We start from the raw sequence: 23,683 nt of genomic DNA, 5'->3' as shown, positions 1-23,683 counted from the left end.
CCCATAGATTTGATTTAATGATTATAATATTGTGTAATAACATAAAGTAATCAAAATAGAAATTTGTTGATTCCGTGTATTCTTGTTATCTTGTTAATGAGCAAAAGAAAGGTCAAGTTTTCTTAAAATTGAGGTGGTTCGTGACCTATAAAATATTATCTAAGTGGTCTGTGGTGGTAAAAAAGTTGGGAAACACTGATATAAATAAAAATGCCTTTAAAGTTTAATTCAACAAATCACTAGAGGTAAAAAATCTTCAAATATGTTTACGGGGAAAAAAAACAATACAATAGATATAGAACTACTATTATACCGCCAATATTGTCGGAAACTGTGACTTACGGATAATCTACCTGTCTAAAGTCCGGTGTTCCTGTCGATAAACCACTATTCCGAGTACCGACCGAGAGCACGAATCCCGGGTATTAATCGTATTTACTATTAGACTTTTCCACGGACTATACTGACCGCCACATTTAAACAACCAATTACTCTAGCACTTCAATCGTACTTATCGTATTTTAAACTTTTTATTCCGAGTATAGTCATATATCGGTATGCGAGTATATAATGAGACTAGAAAATAAAGTTGGATTGACTAAACGCTCTTCAAACTATAAATCATAACATCCGATAGACACAAAGGGACAATTATTATCTCTTTACATACAACTACTGCAGGCTACTATACAACAATATTAATATAAAAAACAATTCGCGATAAAACATCATAATCCTTGGCTCATCGGTTGTCTATAGGATTAAAATCCGCGCTATAGCGTGCACTATGCAGGGGTATTTTTCATTTATATTTTCACCGTAAAAACATCGTCAATGAAACATCACAGACACACGCCACGAGGCCGTAACTGCTCGGGTAGTCGGATGTATCACTATACACACGCACTGCAACCGTACGCCTCCTCCATTTGCCCAAAGTATACATTATAATAATCTGCGTACACGTGTTCGTCCGTCCGTGACATAGTTATATTAGGTATAACGACAGTCATTAAAAGGTCGACGAGATGTGGGATTTTTTTTTCACGGAGACGTTACTCGAATTCTAAGACTATTATATTGTGTACGCCTAAACACCCCTGCAGTATGAGTTGGAATGTCTATGTGCTATGTCATGCCGGCGAAAAGATCGTTTGTTAACACCGGATTTCGAGGTAGACGGTTACATTATACACACATATATATATAACACACGTTTAGACCGATTTTATAAAAACTCGGTGATTTCGCGGCGGTGTATGGTGGGGGAGGGGGACTCGCACGAAGTTTCTCGGCGTGCAGACCACCAAAAAACTTTTATACTCTTACATACATAGGACCTACACCGAACTAATAATAACATGTAAATATTAATAAATAATAACACTCGACTGCAATAGCGATAGTTAGTGTTGTAAACGAAACGATTGTATTTATTAATTTGTTTGCGGGTCTTCGGAGAGCGACGACCGTGTGTGCGCTCCGGGTACACGGAGGGTGTCGCCACACCGCCTTCGCCGTTGTCGTGGCGGTATAGTCCGGTCGGTCCGTGTCCGTTTTGCATATACGTCGGTGCCGCCGCCGTCGTACACACTACATTATAATATACGCGATCGATACAGAGATTTAAAAAAAAAAATATATGTATAAATATATATAAAAAAAAAAACACTTCCCCTCCGCCGGCCGGACTTTAAGGGTTGTGTGAGGGGCCGAAGAGGGTGGGTGGTCGGCAAGGGTGGCCGCGTCCGCGTTATATTATATTAAGCGACGGACACACACACACGCACGTCGGCGCACACGCACGGCCGTGCTGCTGAGGCGACGGCGGCGGCTGGCCATTGATTGAACCGAATTAATACACGGAATACATTATATTATGCGCGCGCGTATATCGCGGCGGCGGCGGCGTTGTCGCGCAAGAGACCATACACGGTCGTCGTCGCCGTCCAAAGGCGGTGGAAGCGGATGCAAAGGCGGTGTCCGGTCAGCGTATAGAAACGACATATATATATATACATACACCACCACATATACATATATGTATTATGTATACACACACACTCGCGCGATATACATAAAGGCCGTGAACGACGGGTGGGGGGTGGGGTGTGACGACGGGGGTGGACGTTGACGGTCGGTGACGGCGGAGGCGAGGAGGATGAATATTATTCTCGGAAGCTATTCGCATTTTCGGACGCTATATACCTTGTGTGTGTGTGTAGGGTTCTCAGATATGCACACACACATACACCCACACACACACACCGCCGGACGGACCATCGTACGTGCGCGCGCACGCACACAATTCTTCTCCCCTCCGTTCTAATATATATATATATGTATTATGCGTATATCGTATAATATTATATATGTATATGTGTATTTACGCGCGTCGTATAACCGGCAGCGTTGGCCAGAGCGAGACGGAACGACCGAGAGTGCACGGGAATTCGCCTCGGCGGGTAGTACGTCCGGCCGCCGTCAGAGGGTCGTGCCGCCGCCGCCACCCCTAACCGTCCGGCGGCGCACACCCCGAGGGCGGCGGGGGAGCGGCGTTGGTCATCGGGCCGGCGGACGGGCACCCCCGCCCCTATCGTCGTGTACCGCCCGCGCACACGATATAACCCCCGCCCGCCCGCTTCCAAGGCGAGCCGGCCGTCCGTCCGACCGACCGACCGGCCGGTCGCGCCGCTCTTCGCCACGCTCGCGCCCGCGGACCAACGCGCGGCGGCGGCATTCGAAAATTTCAGTCTTCTCGGTCACTCTGTCGGCACTCGTTTCATGTTTCCCCCCGAGGCACACCGCATAGCACCCTGTCGATCGGCGGTGCGCGCACCACCGCCACCCCAACCACCATCACCACCGACACCGTCGTCGTCGCTGCCGTCGTCGTCGTCGTCGTCGTCATCGTCGTCGTCGTCGTCGTCGTCGCCGTCGCCGTAGTCGTCGTACACACACACACGCACACGCACACACCGCGCGCTCTCACACCACCACCGACCACCACTGCCACTACCCCACTACCGACACACCGCCACCGAGCGACATCGCGTCGTGTAGTGTACACACACACCGTCGGCATACACACGCGATATTTCGCCCCGTTCGTACCTCCGTCACCGGCTGCCCCGTGTCGTCGAGCACACATCACAATATCGCGCGCTCCGACTCGCACGGACGACGACGAACCGCGCGTCCAGAGACTCGTGTCGCGATTTCTCCGAGTTTATTAATTTTTTTTTTTTTGAAATTGTTGGTTCCGTATTTTGGGTTTTTTTTTTTCGGCTGTTTGATCGACAAGAAACGAAAATATATATAATACATTATATTTATTTTTTTACGTCGCCGACTCGTGACCGTACAGACCTGACGTCCACCGGTTGACGTTTTTTAATTTTTTTTTTTTTTGTTTTAAATTTTCTGCGATGTTTTTGCCCGCCAAACACGTTTTACCCGACCGGCAATGGCCACCCGGCGACACGCCGGCGTCACGCCGATGACGGTTCGCGCGCGGCATCACCGTCACCGTTACGACGAGTGTCGTTACTACAACACCGCCACCACTGATACTACTATTACACCCACCACCGCTACGCCACTACCGTCGCCGCTACGGGACTGCTCTAGCGACAACAAAACAGTACGCTCAGCTGATTCTCATGTGCTCGTACGCCGAAAGAGAAGCTAATAACGTAAGTTTTATTTTTATATTATTTTATAATATTCCACTAACACGTCGAATTACGTCACCGCCATCGATTTTATCAAATTATTTTGTTGTGTTTTAAATAAAATTATTATTGTGTAACGTATTATTTAATATTGAGTTGTGCGCTGTTAGGTTTTTATTGTATTATTATGTGCATAATTTACTGTAATGACTTTCCAATAATATCGAGTCCGAAAGCACGGTGCTCGTCGACGTTTTAGTTATTTTATTTTTGGTACGATTCAGTTGGATTTTGTAGATTCAGAGTGTCACAATATTGTTTCTACTGTAGGTACCTATTTATCGTTTATCACTTTCTACCGAGACCACCACCGATTAGCTTATAATAATATTGTAATCTAATATTATGATATAAACATCAGATTTTATCTTCCTTGTTTGTGTCTTTGCCAAATATTTATCAATTTTCTACAGAAATACTATTCGCCCGTCTTACATAATAGTTGATGTTTAAATTGTACCCAATAATTATAATACATCTATACTTAAGAATGATATTTTCACTTTTTAGTCAAAAGGTTATTATTTTATCAGTAGACAGGTAGATTGTCTAGCTCTCCGATTTTCTCCGTGAATCTGCTTATCGTTTGTCGGGTAATTAGTAAAATGTATATAGTTATTGGGATTTAAATCGGACGTAAAATAATTTTCATTAATCAGTGTATTGATTTTGTACAAAACGTGTTTTGTCTTAAAAAATTATACAAATATAGGTAATTATTATAATAAAATCGAGTAATTAATATTTTATTTCGAGGGGGTTATTCAACGGTGGTAAGACCCTCCTCCAATCTTCGCTTAACCCAAAGTCCTCGGCGAACTACAGTCGTTATTATTGTAAAACCGTGTTGACATTGTACGAGATTATTCGAGTTTGTATGTAATATTCCGCGGGACGAAAATACACCAGGTGCGTATTGAATTTCCCTACACACATCGTCGGACGATAATAAAAGCAATAAAGCGCGATCGGCGAGCGACATTTATCGATCGCGATAACAATATTATTTTATTATTACTCGTCCAGTTTGGAGGACAGGAATATTGTTATTTTTCCGATACTCGTGTGGATGATTACACGTTATTAATACAGCTGTAGAGGCACTCGACGCGCGCGCGTAGTCGATCGTAATAAGCCGTCACACGACGATATTAAATTATTGTGTATTCCAACAGTTTTTGTTTTTCGATTTACACTTAGGTCGCGAATTATTTTGGTGAACACTCGTAAATGATTTTCTACTCTGTAAATTCGCCGCCGCGTGTTGCACGTTATTATATTATTGCTGTACTTGTATTGATATAATAATATCCACTACGAACACTTTCGATGCGCAAGATTTCAAATTCTCGTATCTACACGTTTCCTGGCGGCGGCGGGACCATGCCGTATTTGCTACCCGGTACGTATTTAGACCTTTTTACAGACGATATTATTATCTCAAACGACGATGTTTTCGCGTATAACATTATATTTTTGTTAAAATGTATTAAATTTTTGTGAAAAAATATCATATTTTTGTGAAAATATTAATTATAAATTGCCGCGCAGTAGAATAACGATGTTCCGCATCGATCGGTCAAAAACGTATACATAACATAAAACGCACTGTAAATATTATTATAAAAAACGTCGATACTGTGTGAGAGAGAGAGAGAGAGAGTAAATCTAAACAAAAAAAGTTACTCATGATATTGTATTATTATTTTTATGACTGTTATAACAGGTATGTCGATTATCGTGAGTCATTTTTCGTTGCGCACCACAATCACACCGTAGCATTATAGTTCATGATTATTATTTTTTTTTTTTTTCGTATAAAACTATAAAATAGGTATAATGTAATTATTATACTAACCGCGTGCACACACACACACACACAAACACGCTAGAAATGCCATATAAACGTAATTAAAAATCGTTATTTTTGACATGACGTGTATGAGGTATTAACCCCTCCCCTATATCCACTTTCATCCGACCGTTTAAAAGATATATAATGGGTTTAACGAAATATTATATGACGTCGTGGACGGTTATATTATGACGTTAAGACGCGAAATTAATCGATGTATTAGCGTTAAAATACGAGATTCGAGTTAATAGAAAAATAAATCGGAAGTTTACGCGTTATCGGTTGAAATGTCGACGTAATAATAATAATATTAGTGTCTGGCGGCGGTGGCGGTGGTGGTGTAGTAATACATCGCGCGCGCACCGTCGTCGACGGCGAGAGTGTTTCGAAGTTTTTATCGCCCGACCCCGACCTTGACATACCCCGTGCGCCTTCGTTTAGTGCGGCATTTCCGTCGTAAACGGCGTAAGTACACACGTCGTCTGAACGCAACTCGACCGAATCGTGTACACGCGTAATATTATCATTATTGTGATCGGCAGAGGTACGTCCTACTATTAAACGAAAGCGACGACGACGATAATGATGATATTAAATAATAATAATTAAAAATAGTAAAATATACCTAAGTGATAACGTTTAAATCGCAGCTGCGTTTTTCACACGATGATTTATGAAAAAAAAAAAATAATAAAGTAAAACCAAACAAACCGATTTGATAATCGACAATATTTATTGTTGCGTATTACGCGTTTTTCAGCGTTTGTCGTCACGAGCGTTACACTTGTCACCATATGCACAGCACACCGCGCTCACAGGTGATATATATATACGCGACGACGATGTGGAACTGAGGGAGGAGGAGGTCGATTAATTGGCCGTGTGCTTTTGTGTGCGAGAGATGTGTGTACGTACGTAAATTACACAGGTCGTGTACACTTGTCACAGCGGGTGGGCGGCGCCCGACGAGGGGTCGCGACTTCGTGTGCACACATATTATCGTTTATGTGTACATAAATACGTACTATTATTTATATTTTAAACGCAGTCGCCCGCTTGCACCGTCGGCCGCCGCGTTCAAAGGGACGTCCGACGACGAATGGGGGGGTTGAGTGTTTTGTACGGCGCGGTTCCGTCGAATTAGTAAAAATTCGTCGCAGTTTTCGGACGCGTAAAAATTGTGTAAAAATCACGAAAACCATCTATACAACAACTGTGCACAGACGTATCGCCGACGATCGTAAAATATCTCGCCGAGCGGCGGCGTGTCCACCACCCCGTCGCTCGCTCGCCCGCCCGCCCGACCACCCACCCACCCGCTAGCCGACCCACGACCCGCGCAAACACACATCGCATTTTTCCGATCGCAAACAATAATAATAAATTATGACTAACCGTGTTTTCCTGTGATTTTTCTCGTTTACAGCGAACGTAGTCATGGAGATGCAGATCAGCAACGCGTCCGAGTTCCCGTTGTACCACTCGATGGCGACGGGACCGCACTCGTTCCAACTGCCCGGCGCCATACCGCCCGTCAGCACCATACCGTCGTACAAGAACACCATGTTCCCGGACAGGCTGGGCGGCTTCTATTACGACTCGGCGGGCGTCACCCACGCCATGCCGGCCGAACGGTGCGACCGGTGCTACGTCGAACTGTCGATGATCAGCAGCGGCCACCACTTCGGCAAGAAGCTGTGCGGCATGTGCGCGGCCAAGGAACAGCAGGTGTCGCCCAAGGTGGAGACCGAAATCCTGGACCTGGACTCGCAACAGGTCATGTCGCAGCAACAGCAACAGCAGCAACAACAACAGCAACAGCAGCAGCAGCAACAGCAGGACACGACCAAAGCGTTCTTGCAGCACGGCGGCGTCGTCGTGCCGCCCGGTTACGACAGGCCGCCACAACCGCCGCCTCCGCCGCCGCCCGCGGTCGAGTGGCCCGGTTACTTTCAGCCGCAACAGAACACGCTGTCCGGCGAACACCTGTCGCCCGACTACAACAACGTGTCGACCACGACCACCACGCCGCCGACGATGATGGGCGGGTCGCCGCCTTCCGACATGCAACAGCAGCAACAGTACCAGGCCAACTTTGACGGTGGCGGGTACGCGGTGGACTCGAACCAACAGCCCGGCGGCGGAGGGAGTGGTAACGGCGGCGGCGGGTCCGGGTCCGGGACCAAAGGTAACGGATCGTGGAAGTCCAACGAGGCCCGGCGCGCCAAGACGTACGAGTGTCCGGCCTGCGACAAGTGGTTCACCAGTTCGGGTCACCTGAAACGGCACTACGGCACGCAGTTGCACAAGAACGCGGTCAAGCAGAGCGGCAAACCGGATCCCGCGCTCCTGCCGATGAAACATCACTATCACCCGTACAGGGACCCCGCATACGTAGCGCAACAGAAGCTCAAGCAGCAGCAGCAGAACGGGTCGTCGTTGCACAAGCAACAGTCGTCCATGATGATGCCAGCCGACTTCCGCCCCGTCACGTCCACGTCATCGTTCAACACCGATTCTTTTTTAGAGCTGACTCCCCCAAACCTGACAGCAAGCCTCTCGGACAGTTTGGGGGGAACCCAATTCCTACCGGCCCGTCGGCCGGTCAGCAACAGCAGCAGCAGCAGCAACAGCAACAACAGCAGTACGGCAGGTTTCACGGACGAGATGCAAGTTTCTTCTTACCCCAACAGCAGCAGCAGCAACAAATACCGGGCGGACCTAACGGTGGTCCGTACGGCGGCCCTCCGCCCGGCCACGTCGTTCCCCGGCCACCGGCAGTCGACGGCGGGTCAACAAGCGCATTCGGCATACCTGCACCACCCGATCACGGATACCATCCAGCCATACACCACCCAGGGTTCTATGATCCAAACAACTACCAACACGGATTTGTACACCACTATGCCCGACAATAACGGCCGCGGTGGCCACGTGTACCACGTCCACCACCACCATCATCAACCCGACCAGCAGCAGCAGCCGTCGTACCATCACGACAACGCGACGGCGATCGTCCGCAATCCACATCAACACCAGCTGCCTCCTCTGCCGCCGTCGCACCACCACCACCACCAGCAACAGCAGCAGCAGCGAAACGTCGACTATCAACAACCGTCGTCCACGACCGTGCCGCCTCCGTCGTCGTACCAACAACCGCAGCCTCAGCCGCAGCAAAACCATCAGCGCCAGTTGCACGTGCTGCAGCAGCGCAACATCAAACAGGAACCCGTCGAACTGATCGAGTACAGCAACAGCAACGTCGACGACGCACCGATGGCCAGCCCGGACTCGAGCATAGATCACCATCACCACCATCATCAGCCGCCGCAACACCACCAACAGATGCACCACTATCGCCCTCAGTACCAGGGCCTGCTGGTGGTGGCGCCCATATCGCCGCGGTCGCCGCCGCCGTCCATCCCTCTGCCGCCGCATCACGCGATCGTCGCAGCCGACGACGACACCATGGTCAGCGACAGCGGCGGTTCCGTGGACCTGGACACCGGTTCGCCGCCCGCCTTCAACGGCGGCTGCGCGGAACTGTCGTCGTCGTCGCACTCGTCGTCGTCGCTGGCCAAAAAGTTCCGGAAAGCGACGCGCGTCACGTGCGACCTGTGCAACAAGGACTTCACGGACAAGTGTTACAAGACCCAGCACGACCAGCGGTTCCACAGCGGCGAGAAGCCGTACCGGTGCGGCGTTTGCGGCAAGCGGTTTGGCGAGCACAAGCAGCTGCAGGTGCACGAGCTCCGGCACAACGACAGCAACAAGGCGTTCCCGTGCACCGTGTGCACCAAGAGCTTCAACTTCAAGAACGACCTGGACCGGCACTTCATGTCCAGTCACTCGGCCGACAAACCGTACCAGTGCGTGCAGTGCGAGAAGAAGTTCGTGCGGCTGGACCACAAGCGACATCACGAGAAGACGCACGACGACGCGGTGGAGAAGACGAAAAAGAAGAAGAGGGCCGCGGCGGCCGACATGATGACGTCCGGACGTTACGGTGCGGGCCACCAGCTGCTGATCGCCGACGACCAATCGTAAAACACCACACACCACACACACGTATATTATTTGCACGATCGCGCGATATAAATCGCGTTTTTTTAAATTTTATGGTCTCCCCCGTAAGCGCACGTCAACGATTACGAGGTATATATAAAAAAAAAATAAATAAATATTGTCGCGGGAGTAGGCGACGCGACGACACACCGTCAATGTAAATTGTATTATTATTATAATTTTTTTTTTTTTTTCATTTTTAATTTCGGTCGAAACGACGTTGTAGTACACGCTATTCGTGTCGCGCGAACCACCGGCGGAATACCGTCGACACGTCGGCAGAAAACGTATAATATGACTTTGTGTAGGTAGGTACTGTATAATATTAAAAACTATACTCGTATCGATTTACTATTACTAAAATCGCGTCGATTTTTTCTGAACCTGACCGGGTCCGGTATTCCGGCACCGTGATTTTACTAGTGAAAATAATATTTTTCGAAATTGACCGGCATTATAATTTATGTTGTACATAACAATAATAATAATAATCCTAAATCCAGGGGCATTACAATATTGTTAAGAATTTATTATTAATATATTTTACAGCCCGCATCAAAAAACCGACTACAACCCTACCCCAACTTCCCCCCCCCCACCCCAAAAAAAAATAAACAAATAAAAATAAATTAATACCCCGTCCTATTGTTGCGTCGTTTGTTGATGGCTCAATATCTTACACTAAGTATGTACCTAATATATGTATTATTATTATTTTATACATTTTTTTTTTGAATTTGTTGAATTTATTTTCATTTGATTTGGGTATACCAATATTGCATTAGTTAAAACATATCCCCCACATGTTACATATCACACGACGACGCTCTAGAATTATTATTATATTACTTATGACATTCGTTTGTTTCGTACCTGCTATTAACTATATATAATATAATTGTATGATAATATTATATTGGATTTATAAACTGATATTTTTATTTTGTAACCTACTGTAATATTATTTTGTGTTAAGTAGATTTTTTTTTGTTTTTAGCGGTAAGACGAACGCGTTAATTATTATTTTTTTATCGCCCTTTGTCCTCGGTGCGAATTTTTTAAGTTTTTTCACATAAAGACACACAGTTCTCTGTTACTTTTCCAAACTCATTGTATTGATTGTCCATAATATTATGTGTTATTACGCCAAGTGTTTATTATTATTATGATTATTATTTTTTTTTTGATTTATTTAAAAACAAATATCGATAGTACAAAAAAGTACCTCGTAGATATTGTGGAAGACTACTACTACTACTACTACTACTTGGTATCAACAAACAAATTTATATAATTATAAGTATAACAATAACAATTATAATTATATATTATATATTATTAATAATTAGCAAAATTATTATATAATGTTTTAACGAGCAATAAGTTTGTAAATAAAAACAAAAAATAATAAAGATTGATTAGAAATAACACGTTTTTTCTACTTTACGCGTTAGTTAAGTTTTCCTATAATCTATAAAAATATACTTACATGAATTATATGGTTAAATAGGTTGATTTTACAAGGAATAAGTGCGCGGAGTCACCCTTCTCTCCCGTCCGTCATACACTTTCCGCTTCATCTCGACGATAGGGTCGTGGATTTGAACCCAAGAAAGACCCTTTTAATACGTCGTAGTTCTATAGCCGGTATATAATAAGGGATGGGAAGTGATTCTTATATAACCCTTCGCGGCTTCCACGCAGCCGTTCCTCTTCCTTTAACCGTATTTTATTAGGTATTACGGTACACTTATTTCAACCGACCTAGGGCGAAATTGCCGCCGATTGTCAGCTATATAAGTTTGTATAAACGGAAAATTACTGGTTAAAAATCAAGTAGCGGTCAACGAGCTTTATTATTATTATTTATTTATTTATTATTAAAAGTAAGCGCAGATAGCCAGATAGGCCAACCGTAAACAATTAAGCTAATAGTATTAAAAATGTGAAATTATTATGTGAATTTTTAATTACCTACCATCAAGAAATATTAATTATAGTTATAAAAACGGTTTTTCTTCATTTGACAATTATTGGCGTCATCCTTACCAAGGAGGTTGATTAAACTGTATAGTGTAGTATATTATTAACATTGTTATTATACAATTTTTGTTGACGCACGCATCCATTCAAGGTTCGTAATAAATAAATTAATAATAGATATATATATCTAACATATTATTATTTTTAAATTATATTTATATTTTGCGTATTATTAATCATGCGCGTGTGTAGTATATAATATACGACTTGATAAATAGTATGTGTCTAGAACATTTGAAAAACCTTCAATTCGTAGTGAACACGCAACTATCCAAAATCGGTAAATCGTGTTTTATGAGTTTTATATATAAATAAAAAAATTACTGCACAAGTGACATCGGTATTCAATAACATGGTATTTAAAATATTTTTAATCGTACGATTAAAAATGTTATATTTGTATTTATTACAATCGTGTTGTATAATAATTATATTATCATTCAACTGATGGTCAGGTCCATACCGACTAAAAAACCCCAAATTGTATTTTCAACATTTCTAGTCGCACGCCGCGTAGCCTGTAGGTAAGTACTATATGCGTAGTTATACTCGCATTATGCATTATATATATTATAATATATTATATTCGCTTTATTATTAAACAGGTAGCACACTCACACTCTGACTACTGCCACCGCCATTTACCTCCACAACCTATTCAAATCCTTCCACCTCATCATCGTCCTGTTATGTGCACACACATATTTATATATGTTCTTAGAGTTTTATATAATATACGTGGAGGTCCCGCGTGTTGGTCGATAGAAATTTACATTTTTCGAGACCGTTCTCGCGCGGTCACTGCGGGTAGGGACTAGCCCGAGCAAATGACGTCTAAATATTTACAAGTGTTTGTGTTGACCACCATCGTAAAAGGTTATATACATTATATGTACGCTACACACACACTCACACATTACATAAATTATGCCACCGCCTGCACACAAGCGTCGTCTCTTTCGTGTATATATATATAAACGGCGTTCAATATAAAGTGTAGTACCTACTTAGGTACCTATGAAACGGTGGGGTAGTGAAATGTCATAAATAATAATAATACGGAATATGGACGTTTCAAAACACGGGCATTGGTCGGATATTGTATAATATAGTGGATAGTATTTGGTTTAGGTAACGTTTCAAAATTAAGTCCGACGGTTGAATGGTTATAAGATTAAATAATAATCAGTATTATAATTTTCTTCCATCGCGCTCTGACGTCGAAAACCATATACCTACGTGTAGCGGCCATTTAATATTCGTCTTGTATAATAGTATGTAATAAACGGACGTATTGCTTTAGAAGTTGATTGTAACTAACTACAGTACCGCCTAGGTGTTATCAACCGAAAGTTCCTAAAAATCCTGTGAGTAGGTAAGTATTTATTTAAGTTTACGAATTTACAATAACAATTCTTTCTAGAAAAACGGAACATTATAAAGTCACGATCACATAATAGTATTTTTTAATTATTACCAAAAAATATTAAAGGATTATATCTTGACTTATGAAATTAAGTAGGGTTAAGTACCTAACTATTCACATTTGAGACTATTTTTATCATTTTTAGAATATAATATATATAGCGTATATTATTTTAAAATATAAAAAAATGTATTATTTATTTTATTGACAATATATTAAAATACCTACAAGTTGTAGGCTACAACCTACCATTAATTAATTAATTAATAAATAATATAAATATTAAAAAAAAATGTTAATAGTATATAAGTAGTTATATAATTTCCTCAATAGGAACAAGAAGAGTATGTCCCACGCTTTTAAAATATATGAGTAATTTATGTTAAATAAGTAAGAATATTTTCGTACAAAAAGTATGTGTATATGCAAATAAACTTTATAGAAGTCAATTTTTTTGATATAAATAATATATGATGACAATTTATTACAAATTAATGCCAGAGGTATTATTTGGGGTGGAAATTTTACCCCGCCTCTACTTTTTATAAACAGCAAGCTGATATCTAGTTATGGGTTGACATTCGCACCTAAATGTAAATACCTACTTATATAGAGTATGATATCCTAAAAAACCTATACAGGTAATAGGTACTAAAATATATAATCATATAATAGTACATAATTTAAAGCAATTTAAATATTGTACTTTATAAACAAATCATCGCATATTCTATACAATATAATCATTATTATTTTTATTATATGTATGAAAATTATAATGAAATAATAATGAAAACGGACATACCAGCTAGTTAGCGAAAAGTTGTTTTTTTTTTCAGTTTTATGAGCCAGTCAAAATGTATTCTTCCACTCCGCCAATGAAAAATAAACTATGTATAATTCGTCTTAAATTTGTTCGTCAAGGAATAACAATAATACATCTATTATTTTATAATATTAAAATAAGTTTATTTTATTTATTCTTTTCCACAAGAGTATAATAATTATTCATAATTATTCTGAAATATCACTCATATTTAAATTAATTCCTAGTATAAACTTTTAGTAAAATTTTAGTTGTTCGTGTTAGTGTTAGTGTAGTGTTTATTTTAGAAATAATAAAAAGTATAAACAAATCATATGCTGTGTAGTTTAAAAAAAACATGAAAGAGTAATGAAACGCGACGATTTTATTTGAGTCCCTTAACGCTATTGGCACTATATCGGCGACTGAACAAAAATAATATTAAGTTTAAATTTTAACCAAACGTTTCATACTGTATATTACACACATATCCAATGGTTATAATAAGTAAAAAAAAATCTATAAACAGAACATTTTAAATCTAAACATTCTGAAATGGCGCGAAAACGATTCCACAAACTCAAATAATATAATGCAATTAAATGAAAATAATGTCCCATTAACTTTTTTATCTGTCTCGTGCGGTAACTCATGATTCTGTAATTACATCACTGCAATATATTGTGCAGATAAATTTTAAGCACGTATTTATCTATATTTTTATTTAATTTGTCAGTGTTCAAAGAAAATATTATTTATTTATGACTCGTGTTGAGTTGAATTAATTCGTAATGAACACATTGTATTATATGTACGAGCGAGACAAATTGTATATAGGTAATTGCATGCGATCGTTTTGTGGAACGGTGTGAAATGACACGGGTATGTCAAACGGATTAGTTTTGAACGGAGGGAGAGAACACAAAACGACGTTATCGAATCGACAAAAAATAAAAACGGTTAACGTTAATAATTTGACGGTCGTAAAATTTTTTTTTCTCCTTAAACATATAGGTATGGCGGTATTTTCGCTTTTAATTGATCTTAATTTGAGATGCAAATTATGTTTTGGCAGCGTTGACATAGGTATATTAGAATATATTATTATTATACAATTTAAATAATATAATATAACGATAAATACTATAATTTATAGTGTATGTGTACATAATACGAGTGGTTATAGGTATAAATAATAATTATTATTATTATACAACCGGGTACACCAGAAATATATTCTAAATCTTTTAAATCTGTGTCAGGGGGTTGGAGGAGGGAAACAGTCGAGTCGGTTTCGAAAGTTGTTCGATTCGAGTAATTTCCACCGATTAAACACGGGCCGTCAAACGCGCGCGCGTGTGTGTGTATAATTCTGGGTCGGCTTAAAGTATCAACGATGGTACTGTGTGTTTACCGAGCCTAAGTATGTGTGTGTAGGGTGGAAGGCCGTCCTAGTGATGTAGTATATTGAAACTATCGAAATAATAATAGGTGTACGCGGATTTACGAAAAAAATAAAATAAAATAAAATCGACGGTCAATCTGCCGATTAGCTTTTACACTAATATACGTTGAAATTATAAAATATATACTAATTATGAACGATTATTGAACACAGTGAACACACACGTTTTATACATTGAACAAATCGTGTCATACAAATGCAAACATTTTATATGATATAATAATATTATATATTTGCATATCCTCGTAAGGCCGTAAATATGTGAAACGGCGACGCAAACGAGAAAACGAAGACTATATATAGTTAGCTTTTAGAGATTTTCGCGATATTTATAATTTTACCGCCACTACGCCATAAGCTGGCCGCAGATTCAAATTGTATATAACAAAACTGTTATAAAAATTAAAGCTCCACTAAACACCCTTGTCCATTGTACTTATCTTTTATTTTTATTATTATTATTATGATTGTGGTTGCTGTTATCGAAATAACGTTTTATCGTGTTTTTTTTTTTTTTTAAAGAACAGACAACTTATTACACCACAGTAAAGTGCGAAATCGCAAAAAAAAAAAATAATAAAAACGGGTCGCGTCCCGCATCTAAACCACTGTCAAATTTTTAACGTAGGTACCGATCGCAGTCGCACGTATAGAATTTTTATTTTCGCTTCTAAACTGTTTTCAAAGCGTTATCGTCGGAGCCAATAATGTGTTTCAATTTGATTTCAACGAGTGAATATTAAATAGATCGAATCCGTATTAATTGCTTACCAATAACACATAATAATCGTACACATATAATATATAGGTGCGGCAAATATTTGAAAAATCAAAATTTAATTATTGCAATAATAATAATAATAATATGGAATTTTTCGCCACTGTAGAATCTTGCAGGACATTTTATTTGCGTGAATAAAAATTGTCAGGACTTTAAATTCAAGTATTTATCTTGTTTTTTTTTTCACAAATCTGGTCATATAAAGAGACCCGCACCATCAAAAGTTTTAACAGTCCGATCACGGAATCGTGCAGAGCCATTTCCGCGGGCTACAATCTAAACGCGTGATTCGACAAAACCTTAAATTGTCAGACAGCGCGCACACACACACACACTCACATACACACACGTTTATAGATATTTAAGACAAATTTCACGGGTTTTTGTGTACCGCGGCCGCTCCGGTCGAAAATCGACAATTTCAAAACTGAAGGCGGGGCCGATACACATTTTTTTTTCAAATTTACCGAATTCAAAAAAATCCACTTTATCATTTTCAACCCTCTCTCACGGTGTCTGTACCGCAGCTGCGCGATATTTTTCGCAACACAATATCAACATACACATGCATAATGTGTGCGTGTGTGTGCGTTTAACGAAATAATATACACTTCTCTTTGCGCGGCGTTATTACTCTCTCACTCTCCGTCGTCCCTCTCCGGTGTTGCACCCGTTTACTTCCATTATTCCGGGTATGCGATTTCGGATCGTTTCTGTTCTCGAACCGATTGTATCGGATTTTTGTATTTTTTTTCTTCTCATCCCCACACCGGTCGACGCCACTACGGCCGATCGTCTAAGTGGCGCTGTTTGCTGTTGTTGTGCCTCAGTGTCGGTGGTGGTGGTGGTGTTGCTGTTACTTCTGCCACTACCATCATCTCATCGAAGGCGACCAATGATGCCAATGCCGTCGTCGTCGCGATGGAAGGCTATAGCGCCCGAGATCACCCCTTTGACACAATGCACGCCCCACGTTCTCACGGTCTTCGCGAAGACACCGCTTGCGCCCCCCGACCGTCGCCACTGAATCCCTATACACATATATATATAAGTGTATACGGTCTGCAGCCTCTGTCGTTCTCTCTCACTCGCTCCCGTCGCCGGGACAGCTGACTCTCAACGGATGTTTGTACAGGTGGCGACGGCGGCGGCGGTCGCGAAGCTGCTGCTACTATTATTATTTTATTATACGTATTATTATTATTATTATTATTATTATATATATATTTTTTAATTAACGCTTCTTTATAATATAATATCATCATTTTTAAAATGAGGCCAAAGTATATTAGGTGATTCCACGACTAAAATAAAGATATATGCGATACGTACCTATATAGGTGTGTGTAAACGCTACAGGCGACATATACTCGGGTTTCCATTTTGAAGTACTGTATAGCTAAAAAAAATAGACATAAAAAAATATATTAAATTTAAAATTTAATAAACCCCTGGTTCCCATGCGCAGAGTCTCTTGTCGAGACAGACGATTTTACCAAATTTTTACCTGGACTTTTCGAATTTTTACTCGTATATACTCAATATTATATTTTATGTTAATATTATACAATGCGGTCACATATCTTTTTAGATCTATGAAACGTCTATAAAACTGTCTATTTATAAACAAGGAACCTGCGAGTTATATGGTGACAGATATGCGTCTTATCTTAACACGAGGTTGGGCTCGTAATCCTCGGTAAACGGACGACGCATTTCGTCGGACCGGAAGTGATGAGACTAGCAAAATACACGTACAAGACTCGTTCCGCCTGAATTTCGTCGCATTGCAGCTGCTCACTATACACACTATTATTTATTCCATAATATGCACTCTCAGAAGGCTACACACAGACAATTCGATTAAAAATCCTTGAGCATTATACAAATAGAGGTGAAGAAAAGACTGGTGACGACCATTATCGTAAGTGTGATTAACTTAAAATATCACGATTACCCGCTCATAAGTGTCGTACACAATATGAACAACGGTAGTCATCTAGACTGAGCTTACCGTGTACGGCGGAGAATAGGATTATTACTGGAATTCACTGGCGTTTGAAAACTGAAAGTTGCCTTCGAAACCGATTTCAAAAGTTATTAGGTTTCCGTAGTACATATGGTTTCTTGTACGCACGATATAAATATTAAATAGTATGTTGAGTAGTGTGTTTACTTAATCCCCCTCCAAGTATTTTATAATATTTATATATTATTAAACTTATTTATGTATGTTAAGTAAATATATACTTATATTGGTCAAAAAAAAAAAAAAATGAAAACAAACCTTTTGCTGTGTATACTTACAATATTATATGATGTGTGTGTTACAGTAAAATTTTTCGTATTTGTTACTGTATAGTATATGAACGGGAACGAGTCGTAAATCTTAAAGAACGGTCCTGTTCGAAACAGGGGTGATCATATGAGCATAAATAAAAAATATCACAAGTTGATAATGTCGTACAATATAATATAGTAATAATATTACTCGGACTGTAAAAGCGAAAAAGATATCCCGCACGTGGCTAAAAATACAGATAACGATATACCGTTGGTTTTTTACTCAATAAATATTAAAAATTATAACTTAGCTACTTCAGTACGTTTTGTTGAACAATTAATTTTTTTCTCACTTTTTCGTGAAATATACCCTTTATTTAATAGCACATTACTACTTAATTATATAAAGTAACATCTCAAGAAGAAAAAAAAAGAAGAAAAGACCCTAATGATTTTGTAATACACAGACACAGACACACACAACACATACACTCTCATATATAATATACATTATACATAAACATAATATATAGGGACTGGAAATGTTAATTTTGTCCTATATAACTGAACGCGTTATTAGGTACCACAAATTCAAAACCAACAATTAAACTTAATGTTATAAAAAAAGACGATTTTTTATTAACAAACTAAATAAATTGTTATGTATTATAATAGTCCAACATTACTGATTCTATATGTACATTGTACAAGTATAAAAAACATAATAGCTTAGCGGTTGTGTAATCAAATTCTGTAGAGGGGAATATTTGTTTCCCAGCAAAAAAATAATGCAGTCACGGACCCGATCAAAACTACTAATATTAATAACTATTATTCTCTGTCCTATAAATACTCTTATTATTATTATTTATTATTTATATTAGAATACATTTTTGTTAAGAAAACACAGAATGAGTTTTAAATTTGTTTCTAATACAATATTAAACTTCAAAAAATAGTTTTTTTCTCAAAAAATTATTTTTATCTTTAATTATGGAGACGTTTCTAAGAGTAAATTTATCTTATAATTTGTAATTTAGGTATATGAATTTTCAACATTTTTCAATTTCTGATGATAACATTTTTTTTCTTAGTTAAAACGATTAATAGTATACAAAGTTCCTCAAATTAATAAAGCGGTAAAATATTTGTCAAAATTACGAATATTTTCAGATAATTAAATATTATTAAAATATTAAATTTTCATTTTTTATAACTACACATAAGTCTTAAACATTTTATAAAGGTTCATATGAGTAAGTTGTTCTTATAACAATTAATAATATGAAAAAAAAGATTACATCACGTTCACAATTTTTTGTTTAGATATTTGAAGTTAAAAATTGTCCAAAATTGGATATTTAAATTTTAAATAATGATATTAATATTCTTTCAAGACTTTAATATTGTAGTTATTTTATTGTAATTCAACGAACATTAATCGTCTAATCCCTAACAATTAAGGAAATAAATTATAAACTATTTTTATAAATAAAGGCTGATTTCATCGTTTTTTTACTCAGATCGAAGTGTTTTTCGTGTATAATTATTTATCATTGAATTCAAACGTAATACATTTTTTACCGCGGTCTATACTCAATAGTGAGGTATAGGTACTCGAACATTCTATGTATCAGAGTGACCACCAGTTTTTACAAATGTAAGCCTATATGCCTATCTATCTTACCTAGTACTAATAGTACTTACAATAGTGTTCATTGCCGTATTAAACTTTTTTACGTTCATTTAATTTTAATTATGAAGCTTACATTGCATGCCTATAAACATCTTATAATAAAATAAAACCGCTTATAAAATAATATACTAATACAGTATTTTTATTGTTTTTTTGTTTTCTGTCACCACTCAAATATCTAAAAAATAGTCTTCACTTTTTATACCAAAGATGATAAAATCAATACTTATTATAGCTATTTTTTTATAACTGTATAGAGGTCAGACGTATTTAAATATTAATAAATATACCAATAGGTATAATCGGGCATATATATTTAAACAATTTTTAATATAATGCATTTGTATTTACAAACTTGAAACTATATTTTTACAATATTTATAAAATTTTTGAATAACAAAATAGTTACATTTTTTATGTTCTGAGAACAGAATATTATTCATTACTCAGTACATATTGTTACGTGAAAATACAATTTCGAATGAGTGGTTAATTAGTTAAAGTATTTAAGTATTTAAAGTTTCGAGAAAAGAGTAGTGTACGTATACCAACAATTTTCAGAGTAGCCCTGTGCTACTTTTACTCTACCCTGCAAAACTTAAAATACTTATAACTAATTAAATACTCATTTGAAATTCGATTTTGATGTATGGCGTTGTACTTCAAAAAATATTTTACTTTCGAAAATAAAATTTAAAATGTATGTTATTATTCATAAAAGTAAAAACGATTCATTATTATAAAAAAAAAGTAAAAATATAATTATTTTTAAAAAATGTTATTATTATTATAATAACACCAAATAATGCAAAAAAAAAAAAAAATTAAAAAGTAAAATTTTTTTGATATAATGATTGTAGATGACACTTATTAAAAGGATTAACTTTTTTATGAAAATTATTTTAGTATAATACATAATTCCTATAAGTATATTATTATCATATATTTCAAACCTATAAATATTATAATTTTATTTGCTTTTTCTGGAATGTTAATTTTATTTAATTAAACATATTTAAACTTGTGTAAAAAATATCTAATTTGCTAAAAAAACAAATCTGTTGGTTTTGTTGTGTATAATCACATGGAATCTTTCAAATTGGGTATGTAACAAAAAGGGCGTCGGTGGGTATTTTATATTATATTATGCGTTTAAAAGTATCTTATTATGTGTAACCCTTTCTATAGGTACTATTACTGTGCTCTGTATAAAACTGCCGTGTACATGTATAGACTATATTATATATATATATGTATATGTGTGTGTGTATATGTATAAATGCGTATGTGTGTTTCAAAGTGGTATAAGAGAGTTCATTTAAAACCTCGTCTAATTAGAAGGTCGTTTGCCGTTTGGCAAGAATCCGCCAGGCGGTTCTCGGGTAATAAAATATTACTGTTGCAAAAGTGAAAAAGGTGGCAAGAACGGTGTGCCGCGGTGCGCAGGAAATCTCCGGGGAACATTTCGAGTGCGTGTGGGTGGTCAACAGCATTTTATCAAAGTCCATTCGGAAAATTCACCGCTTTTTCGCGTGTACATATATACACGCATCTATAGCCATGTAGTCAGTCTATACACACGTGTATAATGTACATATATATGTGCACTATATACACACAATGTACATTAGAAATCGTTTATTGGTCCCGCGCGACGTTTTGAAAAGGTACATCGATATAATATAGATACCTATGTACAGCGGTTAATACACTGTTTAATATAGGCAGTATAGATATTAATAGGCAGTATATATGCGATACATATTTGAAAATATAGACATAGAATGGACGATTCAGTGATTGAGTACTAAGACGACGACGATGAGATGATGTTATATGCATTATTCTCGGTTTTCACCCAGTGAATAGTTTAAAACTTTAAACAGCAGCACTGACCGCACTGTCTTACACTTTTACTACGCGGTTCGGGCGCTCAGGCTTAGTTCCAAAAGATATAAATCACGATAATATTATACACATATGTGTATAAACTTTAAAATAATAATTTCGCATTTAATACAACCAAAATATTATGAGATACAAACGAGTATTTTGGACGTATAGTTTATAAGTGTCCAAGTGTTTATCTTATATTTATTGTTGTTGGAATCTGTTATATTGATTCGATAATAATGATTATTATGACCACTATATTTGAAATTTTTAAAAGCCGAAATCTCCCTTATTGTATACATTATGTAGCGCCTCGTGAAGATTATAATTCTATTCTTACTATATTGTATTCATGCTATAAAATATCATTTGCAATGCGATATACGTCACAGTCTATACCTATTAATCACGATGATCTTCCCCTGTGTGTATGTACTATATCATTTTTGTCGATTAAAAAAAAAAAAATACAAAGGGATTTACGATATTATCTAACATCTTATATAGGCACATGCGTCAAGCGTCCCTCCCATTAATATTATTATTATATGCTTCGTCCTGGCGAACAAATACGTTACAGGTATACGGTTTCTTCAAACCGTGAATTTATAGATATATTTTATTCGTAAAAAAAAAAACATAAGAATACAATGGAAATAATACACTTTCTGTCAAATGACTATAGGATTAAGTACATAAAATAATCAACTGCAATCCCAGCTACTATTACAAATTGATCAATCACACTACCACCTTGAAGTTTGTAGGTAGGTACTCGAAATGACAAAATATTTTTTATTCAACAATAAAAGTTAACACAATATTATGTGATTTATGGATAATTGAGTATAGCTTTCATGTAGTTTTTTTAGTTCATTTTAACTACGATAACTACTTAAATAATTAAATACCAACAGGGGCCTGGGGCCCCAAATAATTTCGAAGCCCGAGGCTGCAGCCCCCCTAGCCTCCCATAAGTTGGACTCTGATATAAAATGTAATTAATATTATTTGCACTTCTTATTGCAGAGTTAGCAAAATACGTTTATATTTCAGTTGGAAAAAATCATATTGATCGTATTTTGCTAACCATTTGACCAATATGGTTCATATAAGAAAATCAATTTCTTATAAAATTTTTAGATATGATGCATAGATTTTAATTATTTTTTACAGTTAATTTTTGTTACTGACAATGTTGCAAGTACTGTTACACAGTGTTTAAGTGAAGTTCAACACAAATGCTGAATTATTTTATTTTATTATACAAATGTCCTATTATATGGCTATGCATATAATAGATACATATCATAACGTTAATAAATATACATTCATATATCGTTAATCGTTGTCTAGAAACTAATATACGAATCAATATTCTAGTTACCTTTGTCTTTCACTCAGTCGAATTCGTTGTATACTAAATTATACTGTTGACGCGGTTATAATAATTTCACATCGATAATGTACAATAATACTTGATATTTTGTACGTCACGTGACTATTAAAATGGTAAAATTTTTTAACTTGGACTTTTCAAACCTATATGCAATAAATGAATAAACAAACATTAAAACATAAATTCAATAAATTCAAAATAACCATTGTAAAGGTGTTTCAAACGTTTGAAAAGAATT

The 23,683-nt window shown here is 37.7% G+C and overlaps 1 protein-coding gene across 2 annotated transcripts; it reads left to right on the top strand.

Annotated features, from left to right (window-relative positions):
• The first annotated feature begins 2,743 nt into the window (after positions 1-2,743).
• Positions 2,744-10,252, top strand: LOC114121554 (transcriptional regulator ovo-like). Of its 2 annotated transcripts, none has more exons than XM_050199650.1 (2): positions 2,744-3,695; positions 7,016-10,252. In XM_050199650.1, the coding sequence occupies exon 2, from the start codon at positions 7,027-7,029 to the stop codon at positions 9,634-9,636; it is 2,610 nt and encodes an 869-aa protein (XP_050055607.1). In that variant the 5' UTR covers positions 2,744-3,695; positions 7,016-7,026; the 3' UTR covers positions 9,637-10,252. The 2 variants fall into 2 exon arrangements, with proteins under 2 accessions (XP_050055607.1, XP_050055606.1); XM_050199649.1 differs by lacking the exon at positions 2,744-3,695 and adding an exon at positions 3,826-5,136.
• The last annotated feature ends 13,431 nt before the right edge of the window (positions 10,253-23,683 follow it).

The sequence above is a fragment of the Aphis gossypii genome, chromosome 2 (genome assembly GCF_020184175.1).
Source record: "Aphis gossypii isolate Hap1 chromosome 2, ASM2018417v2, whole genome shotgun sequence".
Classification (NCBI taxonomy): Eukaryota; Metazoa; Arthropoda; class Insecta; order Hemiptera; family Aphididae; genus Aphis; species Aphis gossypii.
The sequence above is the reverse complement of the archived record's forward strand: the minus strand, read 5'-3'. Positions and strand labels throughout refer to the sequence as shown.

Coding starts and splice junctions, on each gene's coding strand:
- LOC114121554 (XM_050199649.1), top strand. CDS start 5,064: ATGCGCAAGATTTCAAATTCTCGTATCTACACGTTTCCTGGCGGCGGC. Junction 5,137..7,015: donor CATGCCGTATTTGCTACCCG/GTACGTATTTAG, acceptor TCTCGTTTACAG/CGAACGTAGTCATGGAGATG.